We start from the raw sequence: 21,349 nt of genomic DNA on the forward strand, positions 1-21,349 counted from the left end.
AAATCTCACTCATCTCCGCTCGAAACGCGGATTAATCAATGGATTAGGTTCGTTTATAAAAACCATTACCGGTAATCTAGATGAGAATGATGCTGTAAAATACAATAAAGCTATTGACACGATTTTTAGTAATCAACAAAGTATGAAAACCCTAGTTAAAGAACAAATAACTTTGGTCACTAAATCTGTAAACGAGTTTCAAAGCAATATAAAAAATTTATCTAACAATCAACGAAAAATAGAAAAACAAGTGAACGAAATAGAAGAATACATTCATACGTCAGAAACCAATTCACTAAGCACGTACTGGTTCTTTTACGTGGAACTGGCCATATCTCAAATCATTGCCGAGCTAGAAATTATGTATGATATTCTCGAAAAACTTCAAATTGCAATAACGTTTTCAAAATTAAATACGTTTCACAACTCGATTATCGACCCTAAAGAGTTATTGGACGAAATTAAAGGCATTTCAATATATTTGACAGAAAACAAAATACCCTTTGATTCAAAACCAGAAAATATATTGCATTTCGAAGAAATGATTAACATCAAAAGTTACAGCAACAACAATCAAATCGTATTCATTCTTGAGATTCCAATTGTTGAAAAGGCTTTGTATAACTATTTCCATTTGTATTCAGTGCCTATTTTAAAAGATAACAACAACTTTCTTGTCATAATTCCACAATCAAAATTCTTAATAATAAACGAACAAAATCATATATCTTTTGATAACAAATGCAAAGAAATCATTCCTGGAGAGTTCATCTGTCAAAAATCCAACACTCTACAGTTGCCCTGCGAAGTACAACTTTTGAAGAACAGCGGCAATCTATCGAACTGCCAACCCGTACCAGTATCATTAAGTTTAGTAAAAATTCAGAAAATAGGGGATAACAAATGGATCGTTATCACACCTAGACCTACTTTAGCTACACAACAATGCGGTAAAGAAAGGACTAACGTATTTCCCTACGGAAGCTACTTATTAGAACTTAATCCTAATTGTTTTGTAAAAATTGAAAATTATGTATTAAGGGGATTTCGAAAACCCAAATATACATGTAAATCATATTGTATTACCCAAATTTCATTTTGACCAGATAGCACGTAAGGAGACTGTTAATTTTCAAAAATTTCGCCTAGACAAACTAAACCTAAATGCCCTAAGCGAAAAAAAAAAAGGATTTTAGAAATAGAACAACGAGATTTGGACACGAACATCGAACCGTTGTTAAATTATACCAATATTAATATTTGGACCATATTTAAATATTTAATTTTCCTGGCTATCACAAACGTAGTAACATTTAAATATTTAAAAAAATGTATCGTTAAATGTTTTGAGCAAAAAACCAGCCAAAGACGGACGATTACCAGGACCCAGCCAAATACGGCATGTGAACTACCGAATCCAACTCTAAGGATAGAGGAGTTACATGTGCATCCTCTATGATAACAAGTGATAGGAAAGTGTCATAGGAATCCTTTCCCACAAGACTGTAAATTGAGTATTTCCTCGGAATTTACAGAGCCAGCAACCTTCCAATATAAATTGTTAAAATGACTAGTTAAAAGAGCTTCTTGATGTTTAGATTTAGAATAGAGTATTCTTGTATAGTGTTCGTTGCGTTTTTTTTTAATCTCCCTTTTTTGGACGAAATCCTAACTCACACGAAAGTGTTGTTAATTAATAACAATTACGATTTATTGAGAAATGGCGGAGTATCGTCATCGGTTATTTTGGGTAGTTCGTTTACAGATAAAACGAACAAAGGATATTTTCCTTTATCTAAGAGCGATTTATTTCTTTTTTTGTGTGTGGTGCCATCTATGAACTCCGATTTCTTCCCCATCCAAATTACAGTTTCCTTCCTTGTTCTACATGCGCCATCTGCCGTCCAGGGGAAGAACCCTTTACAGATTTCTACCCATACAAATTACAGATTCATTCCTTGTACTACATGCGCCATCTGCCGTTCAGGGGAAGAACCCTTAACAGATTTCCTCCCAAACAAATTACAGTTTCCAGCCTTGTACTACATGCGCCATCTACTATCCAGGGAAAGAACCTTTTACAGATTTCTTCCCCACCCAATTACAACTTTCCCCACTTGATTTTTCACCCCTTTTCTGTTCACCTGCATACCCATAGGCGTAGGAGGCGCATTTAAGACGGCTTGCGCCCCTTCAAAACCACCCCCCATCACCCCAAAAACAGGCATACGGAAGGATTGATTTGGAAAAAAAACCTATGAACTACACCATTAAACACACTAGAACATATCGAATGACAATTAAGACATTCCTTGTCAACAATCGAACCGCGAAAGTTCGTTTTGTGTTTTCATTAACAAAAAAGTGGGAATTAACTTAAAATTTTAAATTTGAAATAGAAATATAATCTCATTTAAAATTGAGTAGCAATAAATAAGAAAAGGTATCATCCCTGTGGATTGAAAGACCATCTACGGAACCAAGAAAGAAGAGGTAAGAAAAAAAAAAAGAAGCCCGTTCCTAGAGGATCTTCCAAAAAGTCCTGTTTTGCAAAGTATAGGCTCCTCTATTCCCGAAATATGAGAACTAATAATAAAATTTCCCCTCCTTCAAACGCAATTAAAACTTATCATTGATACTGTCCCAAAGTAGCAGACCTTTCGTAGAGGACCACATTATATCCATTGACTGTTCCCCTGCTATTGGAATTTACCCAAAACTATTCCTGTGTTTTTAGTACAGAAACTGAAGCGTTCCACCCCGACGAAGCGAAAAGAATTCTACTACCTACTACAGCAAGCAACTACCATTATCTTTCAAAGTCTTCGAGATATAGCATCGGTTGGATCCTCAATTTCTGGGATGGTTGAGAAAGTAGGGCTTTTCCACGGTTCCACGGTCTTCACCAAGGTAGGTACAGTCAACTTTGATCTGTCAGTTTTACTTGCAATTTAGAATAAGTAAAACTGGACTTTCTTGCGTTTCAAGTGTGAATGGGGCGCGCCTGCCTTTTCGGTGGTTTAAGCCCTAATCATTTGTCAATTTTGGCTCTTTCGAAAGCAACCACTTCTATACTTTCAAAGGTTCTCATATATTTAGCATTTATTCGGAGAAATTTGCATATTTCATTTTAGGGTATTGTTTGATTAACAATGTGAGAAATGTTTATCGGAAGGGAATATTTATTTTAGCAAAATTACAATAATTTTTGTTTAAATTTCCCTTATAGTAAATCAGTTCATACATTGTATCACCAATATTTATTTTAGCAAAATTACAATAATTTTTGTTTAAATTTCCATTATATTAAATTAGTTGATACATCTTCATCACGGTTCTCATTTATGTGGCTACCACAACGTATCAACAAGGTGTCTTTGAAATAATCCACCAACCTTTTGTTGGTAGTTTAATAATTGAAAATTGTAACATAACAACACATTTTAAATAGTGGCATAAAAAATAACAGTCAGTCATAGATAAAGAAACAGTGTTAATTAATATACATATAATTATTTTCAGAATTTCATCCAATGGTTTTCTTTAAAAATTGCCATTTAAAGAAATCCATCATAGGTGAATAATAAACACTTAAACATTCCATTCGGGGAATTCTTCCTATGAATCGTCGTTACCTCGCTTTGTATCCGCTGTGGCGGCGACGTTGCCATTTTTGTCTCTCTCCGAAAATTGCAATAATTTTCACCTTCTTTCGTTATAACAAACGTTTATTTTTAATTAAACGAGATGTTTTTGGTATTAGAAAGTTATAACTTGCCATTGGGGAAAGATAGAAAAGACAGATTCCTCAATTTTTCGTTTCCCACTTTTTAAAGCGATGATAAGTGCTTTAAATTCATTACACAGAGATACATACGAATATGATTTGAAGTTGTTAAAACTAAAATTACTGTTAATAATTGGAGTAGTTATCTAGCACTGGTTTAATGGAATTTGTTTATGTAAATTAATCGATTACAGGTAAAAATTATAACAAAAGAAGGTGAATGAGAGAGATGGTACAAAGGGTACAAAGGGGGTAATGAGGGGATGTTGAAGGGTTAATTTGCATTATTCGTTAATGTAAACTGACCCCCTCAACATCCACAAAGATGAAAATTATTGAGGAAACCCAATAATTTTCAGAAAAGCATTCATTGGAAGAATTCCCTTATTTTTTTGATTTCTTGCACAATCCGGCAACACTGTACGGCACCGGGCCCAAAGAGGGCCCGGCAGAGAAACGGACGCAACGCAAAGATACGTGGAGAAGAAACCCTCCAGGTACCTTGACGAGGAGTCGGCCTCTCGACCGACCCCTCTTTGGGGGTCTTAACCCAATTGTTAGATCCGGCAGAACAACAACGACCACAAGCCAGAGTCGCCCCCCGGTGAACGGGCAAACGGAGGAATCATCAATGGGGCCAGCACCGATGAGGCCTTCGTTCACGACGCCCCCCGAAGAGGTGCAGCAACAAGTGCCGCTGTCGTTAACTGGTCCAGATCCCGAGGGAAAAGACGGCGAGAGCCACCGAAAACTTTACTAGTCTAAGTTCTAGGATTTTGCGAGGAGACGGTTTTTTACCGGTGGTTCCATCTGCGGCCACGATAGGAATCGAACGGTACCGAAGGGCCATCTCAGAGGGAGCTGGTGCTGATCGTCACAAGTCGGAAAGTCAGCGAAAGGGAAGGTCCCAGACGGCAATTCGTTGCAATTCAATTCGACGCAATCGTCGGGAACCACCCGTTCTATCCTCACAACGTAACGAACAAAGGATTAATTCCTTGTTCTTGAATCAAAAACGGATCAATCCACTTATTTCAAGAGGAACGATCCAGATTCAAACGTTTAGAGGGAATAAAGATGACAAAAACGTCGTCGACAGAACGGGGGGTTCAAAATGGGATGGGGGGCAAAATGGGGGCCGAGACGGAGGATCGGAAAAAGGGCGTTAAGGTACATCAGGTAAGAACCCAAAATAAAACTAACAGAGCAGAGAAGAGGAAAATTTGGTTCAGGTTAGCAGCAGCAGCAGCAAGGGGGCACACCATTGGGAAGTGGCTCGATATGGTTATCGAGGCTGCAGGTAGTGAGGGCGTCACCTACACACGGTAGGGGGCGACTCGCTAAAATAGGTAAAACGTAGGGTTCACAGGACGCAGCACCTCAAATCCTGGGAACTTAGAAAGAAGATTGAACCACCAACTTCAAGTTTAAGGTTCTCGAAGAACACTTAACGAGCAAGTAAGCAAGGGGTATATTCCACATTTGCTCCTTATTAATCGATTCACACATCTAGCTTTTACAAAAGACACACTTTGATACATTTTCAGTAGGTAGGTAGGTTTAGCTCGACCAGAACTTTGATTCGAAACAGTCTCAGTTACTAGCAAAGAGGTAAGAGGGCATTATTTGCTCCCTTTAGCAAACAAGTTACATATAACATATTTTTTACATGGGTTCTCTATGACAAGATCAAGGGGGGCCAGGGATACATCGAAGTTTCATGGACATCGACTCTCTCAGGAGGAACAGGGAGTTGGTATTTGTTAATAATTTTTTAGTAACCTTTTTTAGCAGCAGAAATGGCATTTGGTAAATTCGTAAGGTGCATTTGGCGTAAGCAAGGTAAAAAGAAGCAGAGAGCAGAACTTGTCGGAGAAGAAAATATCCAAGGTAAGCACAGAAATTTGATTTAAATTTGAATATCGAGTGCTTATTTCCAACAAGGTACAAGTCTATCATACAGCAGTAGTGTCTCTATACAGGGAACTAATTTAAAATTCAAAATACAACAGTTATACAAAGTGTGTATTACATTAATAACTGAATTTTTTAATTGAAAAAGTAGGCATTCATCCATTTTAACAATAAAACATCTTCAAGGTTAGTTTAGTTTTTTTTTAAAATTTTATAGGGAACGTAAGAAGCTGTAAAATATACACATAAAAGGAATTATTTTTTCTTTAAACAAATTATAAAGTGTAGGATCTTTCCTTTCATTTCTTACACAGCTATTTTAACAAAAACCATTATTTACAACAAGTAGATAGTTTACTATATTTGAGTAGAAAGTTCAACGTAGAGAGAATTTTTACTTGTATATTATTATTGTTTTGGTAAACATATACACATTCATACACTGACTCATTTGTTTCAGAGAGTTAAGTTTGAGGTTCAGCCAAACTATTTTTTAAAAATTTATTTTACAGGAGACAACACAAAATGTAACTAACAATACGGTTACAAAAATTATGATTCCTAAATCTACGTTTTTCCCTATTTATATTAAAATATATGCTGACCATGCATAAGGCTTCCAGAACATTATGAACTTAATATTAAATCGCAATTAGGGGTAATACGTTTTCTAATCGCAAATTCTAGATGGTAGTAAACACTATGCAGTTTCTTATTATTTAATTATTAAGCAAATTGTTGTGATATAACTAGAGGTAGTCCGTAAAAAGTTTATCAAAGGTACGATTCAGCATGGATTTTTAAAAAATTATGGAGCTCAACAAAGTGCACAGTTTCTAAGAGCAAAATGTTAATAAATCGCCAATATGACTTGTTAAAATTTTACATCCACCAGGCCATTTTCGATGAAAATGTGTAGTTTATACAGCTCTATAATTTTTAAAAAATCGGGGCTAAACCGCACAATTAATAAAATAATGCAAATTAGGGGACAGGTTGAAATGAAGATTTTTTCATAAAATATGAGAAGGAACCTTCTCTTAAAATTAATGACATCACTTAACTTGCACCCAACATGTATATTTCTTTTAATATTTATTTACAGTATATTTCCTAAAGGTAAGGAAAATGTTTTATTAGAAACTTATCAAAATTTACAGCTACAGTTTCTCACTGGATTATTTAAAATGAATTAATTTTAAAATTACCTGAAAGATAACTCAGCCTCTAAACTTTCACCTATTTTTATGTAGGAAACACATTGCAAATACACAAATTTGATTCTGGAGGTGAGATCACCTAAATTATTACCAAAACGTCCATTCAAAAAATAATTTTAATTCTCTTCTTCATTCCTTTAAATATTTGCATCGTTTGCATCGAAGTACCAAACACCCTGTAGATTTACAGTTTGCATTAAGAAATAATTCCAATACTTCACTTTTTTCTTTTTGTTTTGTAAATGCACAATTGTTGATACAAGCCTTTTTAGGTTAACCAAAGGATGTAAAAGAAGGAGGAGGAGGAGAAGGAGGAGAATACGACGGCAGTAGCAGCACAAAGACAAAAAACAACAGCAACGTAGCAACGTAGCAACATAGTTACATAGCTTCGAGACTCTGCAGTGGATAAGGAGGATTTAAACAAGAACAGAAAGAAGATTTTCTCACAGCCGATTCACGTCACCTACAGAGAAGAAATATCATAGGTACAAGATCGTTCACGCCATTTGACAATAATTTTCCAGTAATTTCAAAACTCATCTCATTTGGAAATCGAAGAATCGATTCAATTTCGAATAACAAAACATAACATTTTGTAGAAACGTAACTTTAATACATTAATCTCTCTAACGTTCAAGTTAGCTAACTAGCTAACAACGAAATAAAATTGAGATTTTTTGAAATTTTCGTATTTCGATTACAAGACATTCGGTAGAAGAGGATCCGGTATGGCGTGAACGACCCTGTATTTTATTTAGTATTTAAGTTTAGATTAAGCGTTTTTCGGGTTAATCATGGTTCGTGTTAGCCACACGTACATATATAGGGGGTTCGCCATTTATATCCGTCCTCGGTCACGCCATTCGAAGAAGTTTCGATTTACTCAATTTAGAAAACGAATACATAAAACAAATTTTATATCGACGAAAGCATTTGCCACACCAAAGCAATTTCTCGAAAAATTTTCAAGTTGCCTCAACTCATTGTTTTTATTTTAATTTATCCACGATTTGCAACGACATCTTCATCTTCATTCGATATTCACAGTCACAGCAGGCATCATTGTGTAAATCAAGATATTTATTCTAGTAGGCTTTGCTTCTATTTAACAAAAGCACAAGTAACTCGATTTATCGAGTCATCATCATACATTAATAGTCACCACGTATTCTACTTCGTCGACTTTCATCTAAAATGATTTTTTTACAAAACTAATTATTTTTCGAGTTCCGAAGGTTCATCATAAGATAACTTCCAAAACCGTAACGTTTGGAAAAAAATGTCATTGCAAATCGGCAGAGAATTAAATATTACATTAGAAAGACAGACATAAAAAAAACTGTGGGTTGTCATTTAAAAAAGTACGAATTGATGCCGTTCAGCGAAAACCGAACATTTTCGCAACATTTCAAAAACGAAAATTTTATTAAATCACACAGCTTTCTAACATAAAGAAGTACAACATTAAAGTTTTCATATCGATATTTTGACATTCGATACAAAAATAACAGTAACCAAGCTTGGACTAATGGCGAACTTCGTATACACAGGGTCATAGGCCCAACTCGTTCGTTAAAAGATTATTAGGACGTAAATGCAAAATCGATCCGGAATTTTGAAAATTGGAAATTAAGTTAAGTCGAACACAAATTTTCAATTCAACTTCGGGTTAGTTCCGGTTCAACAAGAAATAGTCGTTCTGGCTTGCCTATTTCAAACGGGGTCTCTAGTATATTAATTTGTTTTTCAATTTTACGTAACATTTGGGGTACAAAGTCCCACACTTAGATTCCTTATCACTTTTGAAACATTCAACGTCGAATTAGAAACGCGTCTTCGTAACGATCAATTTTCAATTTGTGCAAATATCCACAGGTACAGTAAACGCGAACGAAACATTTCGCAAAACGTCAATACAATACATAATCTTTAGTTGACACTCTCGACAATTATAGGTTTTAGTATTGCAGTACCGTTCCTAACGTTTATATATATTTTTTGAAGTTGTAAAAGTGAATTTTTTAAAACGAAACACCATTCATCTTAACTTCAAACAATCGTAACTAGAAAATTTAATTCTCGATCAAAGCTTATCATCAGAGTTACCTATGTCGTTCCAAACCACGGTTCGAAATAATTAAGTTTTATTATTTGAATTCGGTAATAACTTTGTTTAAAAAAAATAACTTTAATTTGCGATAGGTAACGTATTATTTATTTTTCGAATGTCAACTAGTACTTTCAAACAAAATTGAATTACTTTGAAAATTATTTGGATTATAAAGAGTTTGATGTCGAACGACATTCCTTACTACTGCAATAATAACCCACATAAATAGGAACTAAATGTAAACTCAAGACTGCAGATACAAGTAATTTTGAAACGGATCATTACGGAAGCTTGTTTTTAATTCCAGATCAAATATCTAAAAATGGCTAAAGCGCCGGGTTTGGGATATTATACCGAAAAAGAGTAGGTAGGAAATGTATCACTCAGGATCGACAGCTATTTAAAACGTTTAAACCGGAAATGATAGGAAGTTGCAAACATTAAAAGAAAATAGTAAACACAGTAGAAAGAACTTTATTGGACATTTTCAAATTCGTATCACGTTTAGATGTCAACAAAGTAAAGGAACGGGACGGGCGAATAATCCTTCCTCGTATAAAGGCCGAATCTTAAGTAGTAGTTTTCTTTTTTTAACACGAATTTTCAGGTCACATTTATTAGAAATCTGAAATCTGAAATATCAAAAACAACCCAAATATGCGCGCAAAGAAGAGTCGAGAAACAACGACTCAAAACTACTTCTTTACGACACCAAAATGGGAAAGGAAAAGCATCCCTTAATTATTCTCTTCCATACTTTTTAGACAAGACGATAAACTTTTATCTATCGCGACATTCGAACTATTTTAACTAATACAAGTTTAGACTGTTTTTATGACATGTCCTGTTTTTGTCTTTTCTTTTTGTTACACTCACGTTATAAGAACTGACAAGCAGGAACCCTGTATCATTTTCTTTAAAAAAACTCAAACTTGACGGATTATCGAAACAGTTCCTGCACTTTTTAATCGGTTTTTCAAATTTGAAACAAACGAAACACTTCACAAACTCACTTAAAAAATATATTTTTATTTAAATTAAAAATTGGGTTTTGGAACCATACGAAACAGCAAGACAAATAAGACAACTTTTACACCTAAATATAACTAGAAGAGAATAAAAAACAGGAATGAGTATGTCCCATGTAGAACTTAAGATTTATATAATAATAACAACAATAACAATTAAAAATCACAGTCAGTATTTTAGAACGAGCAGGATATTCGGGTGGTTTTTGAGGTTTCTCTTAACTTTTCGAAGTCGACATCGCGACACAAATCGAAAACTCCCACTCAAGACGTATTTCGCATATACACGGTGTAGCGTCTGGTATTAGTTGGCGAACTGGTATTAGTTGGCGAACCTCGGCTAACCGGAGATAGTCGAAAAGTGACTTTTGCAACGATAACTCGGGCGTTTCTTAGCATATTTTAACGAAATTTTGCAGTGACGCATAGCTCGTTTAGGCTAACATCTAACATTCGCCAAGGTTCGGGAAACGTAAAAAATGGGAGCCAAAGCACACGTTTTCCTCGTAACTTTTTCTTTTCTAATTTTTTCGATCGTTCGGCTCTCTAACAATTCATTCGGTCCTCGATTTATTTGAATTTCTTCATCGTCATAATATTATAATTTAGATTCCCAAGTTACTTTACAAGTTACCTTAGAAAAATGCCTTCTCTAACAGAACCAGAACGATTTCATTTTTTTTTTATATTTAAGTCGAGAACGTAGTTTCAAAATATACATATACACACACATATTTGCCAGGTTACTATTTTAATTTTCGCGTTACAATTACATTTGCCGGGTTAATTCCGGTTACTATTATATTTGTCAGGTTACTATTACATTTATCAGGTTATTATTAATTTGCCAGGTCACTATTACACTTTTCGGGTTACAATTACATTTGTCAGGTTAATATAATATTTTTCGGGTTTTTCTTTTAATTTTTTTCATGAAACGGTTTTGGGGTACTAGTAGCAAGGACGAGACTATTAGTTCTCACTTTTATATAATTCACGTAATTTTTATTTTTTCTTTTTTAATTGAAAGCTATACGTCACTGCAAGGTTTCATCAGGGTAAATTCAGTAATTCAAAAGACATTCGAATAATACCGTCGATTACACGATTCGAAAAGAAACGACTAAGACACTTTAAGCAGCAATCCACCAATGGGTATTAGTAGTGTTAAGTCACCAATCTAGATTTTTAGAACAATCGCAACGAAAAAACCCATCACTCCTTTCTTCCTTTTTTTGTTCCTAGGGAATCGGTAGTCTCTTCTCTCAGGTCATTCTTTCTAATCTTCCTCTCTAGTTTCGTTTTACACGACGGGTTCTGTTCTTTTTCCAAACCCAAAACCAAAGCATCCAAATCAGTGATCTATTTCGGATTGTTTTTGAACTATTTATCGTAAACACGTCAAGTCGCCGACACACATTTATTTATATTTCTCGTATAGATTCACGGAACATCTCGGTTAAATTGGATATCGAAACAAATTTATTTAAAAAAAAATGTACATACAAGCAAGCAACACGAGTCGACTTCAAAGTTAACATTAACGCAAATCTCCGTTAACTAACTAACTCATGTTAAAAAATTTTAACCAAGCAAAACGGTTCTAGAAATTACGGATTTCAAATAACTATTCAAAATTAACCAAGAGGACTTCCGATTTCAGGTTACATCATTCAATCTCGCAACATTACGTAATTTTACAGTTTTGTTTCTTTACTTTTTCCACATTTCACATAGTGGTTCAAATATTATTGCAACATAACTTTCCGTATAAACGGTAAGAATTATCAAAGGGACAGTTTAATTAATTACATACGTCGACAACTTAACGTGTTTATAGTAGATAGGGAAGAAGAGAAAAAAATATATTAAAAGGAACCCATCGATAAGCGAACGGAAGGTAACAAGTTTAATTTTTAAAAATAATCGAAACACGAGACGATAGGCAATCGACCATCTTTGGGGTGTTCAGTCTAGATTTGGAAAGATAGCCGGGAGTTCTTCGCGACGGTTCTAGAAATTGAAATTTAGGATTAGCGACTTTGTACAAACTAGGATTTTAAAGTGTCATCGTCGTTTTTCTTTTAACTAAAAAACTAAAACGGTAAAGAAAGTGTAATCACCAGGAATATCGTTCGGGAGCGGATCGATACATTACGCGATTTTCCACACACAGGGTGATTTTAGATAAGTGGGGGACAGGCAAAGATCTACAAAAAAAACATTCAAACAAAGTCTTCTTTATTTTCGGGAGCTCAACTTTTTTTACGTAATTTCGTTTTTCCGAACACTTAACTTTTTTTTTGGAGATTCGAATTCTTCATCGACAGTACAAATGTTTTTCGCTAAAAGTAACGAAATTCACAATAATAACAGACACTAAAAAAAACATTTGATAAAACTTTATTAACTTTGTAGTAAATTAAAATTTATCACAAGAAAAATGAGTCCAACAGACGTTCGAAGCGGTTCCCTTGCCATTCAAGGCATTTACCAATTCGGTTTTTTACGAAACGATCGTTTAGTATTTTTTTTGCAGCATTTCAGTCGTAAAGTTTCGACAAGAGTTTTTTTATTCGAATTTTCAGGTCTTCGGTACTCGACCATAAACTACTTTTTTTTTCAACGATCCCACAAAAAAAAATCTGGCGATCAGGCGAGCCAGTTAACTTCACTAACATGCCCAATCCATCTTTGTGGGAAAGTGCATTTAAAATTTTTTCCACATTTCGTAACATAAGGAGCGGTAACTTTTTTTTTTAACAAATTTGATAAAATTGGACTCTAGCGTTCGCGAGATAAGAGTTTGGTATTATTTATTGTGAATTTGATTACACAAATTGATGATTACAAAAATAATTTTTTTACTGCCAATAAAGAATTCGAACCTCCAAAAAAAATTAAGTGTGAAATTTTGGATATTCGCTCGTTTCACTTATCTAGAATCATCACCGCGTACGATTCATTATTATTTTTTCCTTTTCTTTAATTTATCATTTCTTTTAATTTTTATACACACGCCAGAGAAGCACAAGAGTCGTTCAGCTTTTCCATTATATTATTATGTATATTGTATAATTTGTATTACATATTTATTTATTCATTTTTTTAATTCATTTTAACTTTTTTATTATTCATTTTTTTTTAATTTGATTTGTAAGTGTATTACATACAGGATCATTCAGATTCGACGCTCATCGGGGCGAAGTCGTACAATTGGGAGCTTAGGAAAATTCCCATTACTTCCGGAGATATCCGAAAAAATAATTAAAAACGAATAGCACGTTATAATTACCACCTTTTTTGAATTTTAACGAAATGACGTTTCAAACATAAACGTTTCCTTAAACACATAAATAAAACGTCACGACAAAGTATCCTCGTTCTTGTTTTTCAAAGCACTCTTAGCAAAATCATTTTTTTTTGTTTAATATTTTCATCAAATTGCAGGTTGCAGGAATTCTAAACGTGAAATTTCAAACACGACTTAAGTATTTTCTAGAAGATGAAAAGTGGCAATTATAACGTGCCATTCGGAATATTCCAAATCGTATAACTTCGCCCCCATTTAACTTGCCTCGTATCTCTCACGGTTACTTGGATCTCAACGACGACCGTCGAATCTGAATAACCCCGTATATATATATATATACGTCGGAGATTTATCAGTTCTGAAGTGTGGAAATGTACAACGTGAGTTAGCAATAAGGACCATTCGTGAAAACCAGGACGAACAGGTACCATTGGAAATGGAATGGGAACCGCGAAGAAGACAATAATTTAAAAAAAAGAAGGAAGGTAGCCGTCGAGCAGTAGTGAATTCGTGAGCCTCGTTTTTATTTTTTTACCATACCATCAATCGATACGAAAAAATTATCAATGACGGAGAACATCGCTGACATTACTTCGACACATATATGTCATTGATAATTTTAATGCTTTATTAAGTAAATGGATAGTAAGGCAAGGCTAACGAATTCACTTCCCTTCTTTTTAATTACTGCCTTCTTCACAGTTTCCATTTCCCGTGGTCCTCTCGACTCAAGGGAACGGTACCCGTTCGTCCTGGTCCTGGTCCTGGTTTTCCCACGGACCGAAACTTCACACAAGATCCTTAATTGCATCGGTAATAGTGACCAGTGACCTCGTTCGACAGTCCTTTATCTCCACGATAAACCCGTCAACCTGTCAACCTGTTCTTCAGTCTCATTGCTAACTCAAATTTCACATTAAAAACTTAAGAACTTACAAATCTCCGACATACAGGGTGGCGCAATAGTGTGACAAAGTACCATATCTTCCTTATTTTACAAAATTTAAAAAAAGTGTTCGTATAAAAGTTATATGTGAACATACAGGCTACATTTTAAAAATATTTTTTATCATATAGGGTGTTGCATAAAGACAGGTCAAAACATTTATTCATTTTCTTTAACGGAACCCCCTATATATTATTGTATATTTGGATTCCTCGTAAAATTCTCTTCATTGTAGGATAATTAGTTTTAAATTAAATTGGAACGTTGACTGCTTATGTCGAAAAATGTTTAAATTTGAAGCAAAACATGGTTCCATAACACGCGCTATAACTTTCAAAGCACGTTAATTATTTTAACGAAAATTGACACAACAGAAGACAAAGGGATGCTCAAGTGCCTTGTTCAACGAAAAAGTCGGTTTCTTATTCAGAATACTTTCTACAGGCCCCGCAACTTGGGAATATTCAAATTCATTTTTCTCGAAATTTTTAAATGGGACACCCTGTATTTACGAATCCTATATCGTCGAGATTTGAATCCTCTTCAACTTTCGTTAAGGTAACATTATACGCATTCCCTTTAGTTTTGGCGGAATTCTCATTTCTTTAATACATTCGCAAATAAAACACGCTACGTCTATTAATAGTTTAATTTTCTAGTTTGCCACGAAAGCCATTGACAAATTTTAAACGTCAAATTTATTATTTATCGATCACTTGTACATCAGTTGTAACGTAACGTAATGTACCCTTAGGCTACGTCTACGAATTCCCACTGCCTTAGTGGTATGTCCAGGATGGCCATATGTCGGGAACCCATTATCTTCCAATAAGAGTTACCACCCTTCATAAAGACTTTCACTCCTCTTCCTCGTAAAGACAAAAGCCTAAAGCATCCACATTTTGCTAAAATCAGACTACAGCCGCAACACCCTCATAAATTACCCTTTCTTACCATCGTCTTGACTTTACGGGTTAAGAATTTTGAAAGTTACCATCTACACATATTTTTTAAAATATTTTTATTAATTTGATTTTTATTTGATTTGTATAATTTGTATTACATATTTATTTATTTATTTTTAATTCTTTCTCTTGTATCATTTTTTTTTAAATTCTTATTGTCTTTATTTTTATTTTTTTTTAATTCTTATTTCTTTCTTTATTTTTAATTTTTTCTCTTTCAGTTTTATTATCATTTTATTTTAAATTTATTGTTTTCTCTTGATCATTTTTTAGTTGTTGCTACTTATTGTTTTCTTATTTTTCCTCTTTCTAATTTTTATATTTTATTCTTTTTCTTTATCTATCATTTCTTTTTATTTTAAATATTTTTGTTTTCTTTCTTTTAGCTTCAATTTTTTTATTATTAATTTTCTTTTCTTTTTTATCATGTTTAATTTTTATATTTTTCGCCTTCGTTTTTATTATCTATTCTTCTTTACTTTTTTCATTGTTCATTTTTCTTTCATAATTTTTATTTTGTTCTTTCGTTTTTATAATCTATTTCTTTACCTTTTTAATTGTTCATTTTCTTTTGTTTTTTATTCTCATCCTCTTTTCATTTTTTAATTGTTCATTTTTATTTCTATCGTTTTCTTATTATTCATGTTCCTTTCTTTTCTTTTCTTTATTTGTTATTCTCATTCTATTTTTAATTGTTATTTTGTTCTTTCGTTTTTATAATCTTCTTTTCTTTACCGTTTTAATTGTTCATTTTTATTTCTATCGTTTCTTGTTATTCATGTTCCTTTCTTAATTTTTTTATTTGTTATTCTCATTCTATTTTCATTTTTTAATTGTTATTTTGTTTCTTCGTTTTCTTATTATTCATGTTCCTTTCTTCATTTTTATATTTGTTATTCTCATTCGTTTTTTTCATTGTTCATTTTCTTTTCTTAATTTTTATCCTTTCTTTTGTTAATTCTTATTGTCTATTTTTTATTCTTTCTCTTATTATTTTCTTAATTTTTATTATCAGTGTTTTTTATTCATTTAATTTTTTTTCTTTATTTAGATTTCTAACTTTCGTTCCGTAATTTTTTAATTCATTTTTTTCTTTTATGTTTTTAATTGATTATTTCATTTCTTAATTCTTATTCTTTATTCTTTCTTTCTTTATTATTTTCTTTTCTGTACTTTTTTATTCTTTTTCTTTTAATATTTTCTTTTTTATCATTTTTTTTTTTTCTTTATTTATATTTTTAACATTCTTTCTTTAATCTTCTTTTATTCTTTCGTTATATTCATTTTGTCTTTATTATTATTATTATTTTTTTGTTATATTTCTTTTTCTTTTATATATTCTTTATTATTATAAGGTTTTTTAATTGTTATTTGTTTAATTATTGTTATATTTGTTGTTTGTTTGTGGAATTGTATTTTCAATAAGAAGAAACAATGAAAATATCTACAGTTGTTTTATTTAGTATTAAGCACGACAGAACCCGGGTTGGTAAGAAAACAAACTAAAAGTAAGTCAGGTTAGTTCAGAAAACAAACAATAAACAACCCGGGTTAGTTTAGAAAAAAAAAAAGCTCAGGTTAGTTCAGAAAATGGAAAAATAGAAACGAATCCACGCCAAATTGAAAAATATAAAGAAAATGCATTAACTGATAGAATAATTTACAAATATACTAGTTCAGGTTAGTTCAGGTTAGTTCAGGTTAGTTCAGGTTAGTTCAGGTTAGTTCAGGTTAGTTCAGGTTAGTTCAGGTTAGTTCAGGTTAGTTCAGGTTAGTTCAGGTTAGTTCAGGTTAGTTCAGGTTAGTTCAGGTTAGTTCAGGTTAGTTCAGGTTAGTTCAGGTTAGTTCAGGTTAGTTCAGGTTAGTTCAGGTTAGTTCAGGTTAGTTCAGGTTAGTTCAGGTTAGTTCAGGTTAGTTCAGGTTAGTTCAGGTTAGTTCAGGTTAGTTCAGGTTAGTTCAGGTTAGTTCAGGTTAGTTCAGGTTAGTTCAGGTTAGTTCAGGTTAGTTCAGGTTAGTTCAGGTTAGTTCAGGTTAGTTCAGGTTAGTTCAGGTTAGTTCAGGTTAGTTCAGGTTAGTTCAGGTTAGTTCAGGTTAGTTCAGGTTAGTTCAGGTTAGTTCAGGTTAGTTCAGGTTAGTTCAGGTTAGTTCAGGTTAGTTCAGGTTAGTTCAGGTTAGTTCAGGTTAGTTCAGGTTAGTTCAGGTTAGTTCAGGTTAGTTCAGGTTAGTTCAGGTTAGTTCAGGTTAGTTCAGGTTAGTTCAGGTTAGTTCAGGTTAGTTCAGGTTAGTTCAGGTTAGTTCAGGTTAGTTCAGGTTAGTTCAGGTTAGTTCAGGTTAGTTCAGGTTAGTTCAGGTTAGTTCAGGTTAGTTCAGGTTAGTTCAGGTTAGTTCAGGTTAGTTCAGGTTAGTTCAGGTTAGTTCAGGTTAGTTCAGGTTAGTTCAGGTTAGTTCAGGTTAGTTCAGGTTAGTTCAGGTTAGTTCAGGTTAGTTCAGGTTAGTTCAGGTTAGTTCAGGTTAGTTCAGGTTAGTTCAGGTTAGTTCAGGTTAGTTCAGGTTAGTTCAGGTTAGTTCAGGTTAGTTCAGGTTAGTTCAGGTTAGTTCAGGTTAGTTCAGGTTAGTTCAGGTTAGTTCAGGTTAGTTCAGGTTAGTTCAGGTTAGTTCAGGTTAGTTCAGGTTAGTTCAGGTTAGTTCAGGTTAGTTCAGGTTAGTTCAGGTTAGTTCAGGTTAGTTCAGGTTAGTTCAGGTTAGTTCAGGTTAGTTCAGGTTAGTTCAGGTTAGTTCAGGTTAGTTCAGGTTAGTTCAGGTTAGTTCAGGTTAGTTCAGGTTAGTTCAGGTTAGTTCAGGTTAGTTCAGGTTAGTTCAGGTTAGTTCAGGTTAGTTCAGGTTAGTTCAGGTTAGTTCAGGTTAGTTCAGGTTAGTTCAGGTTAGTTCAGGTTAGTTCAGGTTAGTTCAGGTTAGTTCAGGTTAGTTCAGGTTAGTTCAGGTTAGTTCAGGTTAGTTCAGGTTAGTTCAGGTTAGTTCAGGTTAGTTCAGGTTAGTTCAGGTTAGTTCAGGTTAGTTCAGGTTAGTTCAGGTTAGTTCAGGTTAGTTCAGGTTAGTTCAGGTTAGTTCAGGTTAGTTCAGGTTAGTTCAGGTTAGTTCAGGTTAGTTCAGGTTAGTTCAGGTTAGTTCAGGTTAGTTCAGGTTAGTTCAGGTTAGTTCAGGTTAGTTCAGGTTAGTTCAGGTTAGTTCAGGTTAGTTCAGGTTAGTTCAGGTTAGTTCAGGTTAGTTCAGGTTAGTTCAGGTTAGTTCAGGTTAGTTCAGGTTAGTTCAGGTTAGTTCAGGTTAGTTCAGGTTAGTTCAGGTTAGTTCAGGTTAGTTCAGGTTAGTTCAGGTTAGTTCAGGTTAGTTCAGGTTAGTTCAGGTTAGTTCAGGTTAGTTCAGGTTAGTTCAGGTTAGTTCAGGTTAGTTCAGGTTAGTTCAGGTTAGTTCAGGTTAGTTCAGGTTAGTTCAGGTTAGTTCAGGTTAGTTCAGGTTAGTTCAGGTTAGTTCAGGTTAGTTCAGGTTAGTTCAGGTTAGTTCAGGTTAGTTCAGGTTAGTTCAGGTTAGTTCAGGTTAGTTCAGGTTAGTTCAGGTTAGTTCAGGTTAGTTCAGGTTAGTTCAGGTTAGTTCAGGTTAGTTCAGGTTAGTTCAGGTTAGTTCAGGTTAGTTCAGGTTAGTTCAGGTTAGTTCAGGTTAGTTCAGGTTAGTTCAGGTTAGTTCAGGTTAGTTCAGGTTAGTTCAGGTTAGTTCAGGTTAGTTCAGGTTAGTTCAGGTTAGTTCAGGTTAGTTCAGGTTAGTTCAGGTTAGTTCAGGTTAGTTCAGGTTAGTTCAGGTTAGTTCAGGTTAGTTCAGGTTAGTTCAGGTTAGTTCAGGTTAGTTCAGGTTAGTTCAGGTTAGTTCAGGTTAGTTCAGGTTAGTTCAGGTTAGTTCAGGTTAGTTCAGGTTAGTTCAGGTTAGTTCAGGTTAGTTCAGGTTAGTTCAGGTTAGTTCAGGTTAGTTCAGGTTAGTTCAGGTTAGTTCAGGTTAGTTCAGGTTAGTTCAGGTTAGTTCAGGTTAGTTCAGGTTAGTTCAGGTTAGTTCAGGTTAGTTCAGGTTAGTTCAGGTTAGTTCAGGTTAGTTCAGGTTAGTTCAGGTTAGTTCAGGTTAGTTCAGGTTAGTTCAGGTTAGTTCAGGTTAGTTCAGGTTAGTTCAGGTTAGTTCAGGTTAGTTCAGGTTAGTTCAGGTTAGTTCAGGTTAGTTCAGGTTAGTTCAGGTTAGTTCAGGTTAGTTCAGGTTAGTTCAGGTTAGTTCAGGTTAGTTCAGGTTAGTTCAGGTTAGTTCAGGTTAGTTCAGGTTAGTTCAGGTTAGTTCAGGTTAGTTCAGGTTAGTTCAGGTTAGTTCAGGTTAGTTCAGGTTAGTTCAGGTTAGTTCAGGTTAGTTCAGGTTAGTTCAGGTTAGTTCAGGTTAGTTCAGGTTAGTTCAGGTTAGTTCAGGTTAGTTCAGGTTAGTTCAGGTTAGTTCAGGTTAGTTCAGGTTAGTTCAGGTTAGTTCAGGTTAGTTCAGGTTAGTTCAGGTTAGTTCAGGTTAGTTCAGGTTAGTTCAGGTTAGTTCAGGTTAGTTCAGGTTAGTTCAGGTTAGTTCAGGTTAGTTCAGGTTAGTTCAGGTTAGTTCAGGTTAGTTCAGGTTAGTTCAGGTTAGTTCAGGTTAGTTCAGGTTAGTTCAGGTTAGTTCAGGTTAGTTCAGGTTAGTTCAGGTTAGTTCAGGTTAGTTCAGGTTAGTTCAGGTTAGTTCAGGTTAGTTCAGGTTAGTTCAGGTTAGTTCAGGTTAGTTCAGGTTAGTTCAGGTTAGTTCAGGTTAGTTCAGGTTAGTTCAGGTTAGTTCAGGTTAGTTCAGGTTAGTTCAGGTTAGTTCAGGTTAGTTCAGGTTAGTTCAGGTTAGTTCAGGTTAGTTCAGGTTAGTTCAGGTTAGTTCAGGTTAGTTCAGGTTAGTTCAGGTTAGTTCAGGTTAGTTCAGGTTAGTTCAGGTTAGTTCAGGTTAGTTCAGGTTAGTTCAGGTTAGTTCAGGTTAGTTCAGGTTAGTTCAGGTTAGTTCAGGTTAGTTCAGGTTAGTTCAGGTTAGTTCAGGTTAGTTCAGGTTAGTTCAGGTTAGTTCAGGTTAGTTCAGGTTAGTTCAGGTTAGTTCAGGTTAGTTCAGGTTAGTTCAGGTTAGTTCAGGTTAGTTCAGGTTAGTTCAGGTTAGTTCAGGTTAGTTCAGGTTAGTTCAGGTTAGTTCAGGTTAGTTCAGGTTAGTTCAGGTTAGTTCAGGTTAGTTCAGGTTAGTTCAGGTTAGTTCAGGTTAGTTCAGGTTAGTTCAGGTTAGTTCAGGTTAGTTCAGGTTAGTTCAGGTTAGTTCAGGTTAGTTCAGGTTAGTTCAGGTTAGTTCAGGTTAGTTCAGGTTAGTTCAGGTTAGTTCAGGTTAGTTCAGGTTAGTTCAGGTTAGTTCAGGTTAGTTCAGGTTAGTTCAGGTTAGTTCAGGTTAGTTCAGGTTAGTTCAGGTTAGTTCAGGTTAGTTCAGGTTAGTTCAGGTTAGTTCAGGTTAGTTCAGGTTAGTTCAGGTTAGTTCAGGTTAGTTCAGGTTAGTTCAGGTTAGTTCAGGTTAGTTCAGGTTAGTTCAGGTTAGTTCAGGTTAGTTCAGGTTAGTTCAGGTTAGTTCAGGTTAGTTCAGGTTAGTTCAGGTTAGTTCAGGTTAGTTCAGGTTAGTTCAGGTTAGTTCAGGTTAGTTCAGGTTAGTTCAGGTTAGTTCAGGTTAGTTCAGGTTAGTTCAGGTTAGTTCAGGTTAGTTCAGGTTAGTTCAGGTTAGTTCAGGTTAGTTCAGGTTAGTTCAGGTTAGTTCAGGTTAGTTCAGGTTAGTTCAGGTTAGTTCAGGTTAGTTCAGGTTAGTTCAGGTTAGTTCAGGTTAGTTCAGGTTAGTTCAGGTTAGTTCAGGTTAGTTCAGGTTAGTTCAGGTTAGTTCAGGTTAGTTCAGGTTAGTTCAGGTTAGTTCAGGTTAGTTCAGGTTAGTTCAGGTTAGTTCAGGTTAGTTCAGGTA

General features: G+C 34.4%; 1 protein-coding gene across 1 annotated transcript; it reads left to right on the top strand.

The window, feature by feature from the left end:
• The first annotated feature begins 142 nt into the window (after positions 1-142).
• LOC136348421 (uncharacterized) lies at positions 143-2,177 on the top strand. Its single transcript, XM_066299214.1, has 2 exons — positions 143-1,015; positions 1,950-2,177. Exons 1-2 carry the CDS (start codon positions 143-145, stop codon positions 2,175-2,177), a joined length of 1,101 nt encoding a protein of 366 aa, XP_066155311.1.
• The last annotated feature ends 19,172 nt before the right edge of the window (positions 2,178-21,349 follow it).

The sequence above is a fragment of the Euwallacea fornicatus genome, chromosome 32 (assembly GCF_040115645.1).
Source record: "Euwallacea fornicatus isolate EFF26 chromosome 32, ASM4011564v1, whole genome shotgun sequence".
Classification (NCBI taxonomy): domain Eukaryota; kingdom Metazoa; phylum Arthropoda; class Insecta; order Coleoptera; family Curculionidae; genus Euwallacea; species Euwallacea fornicatus.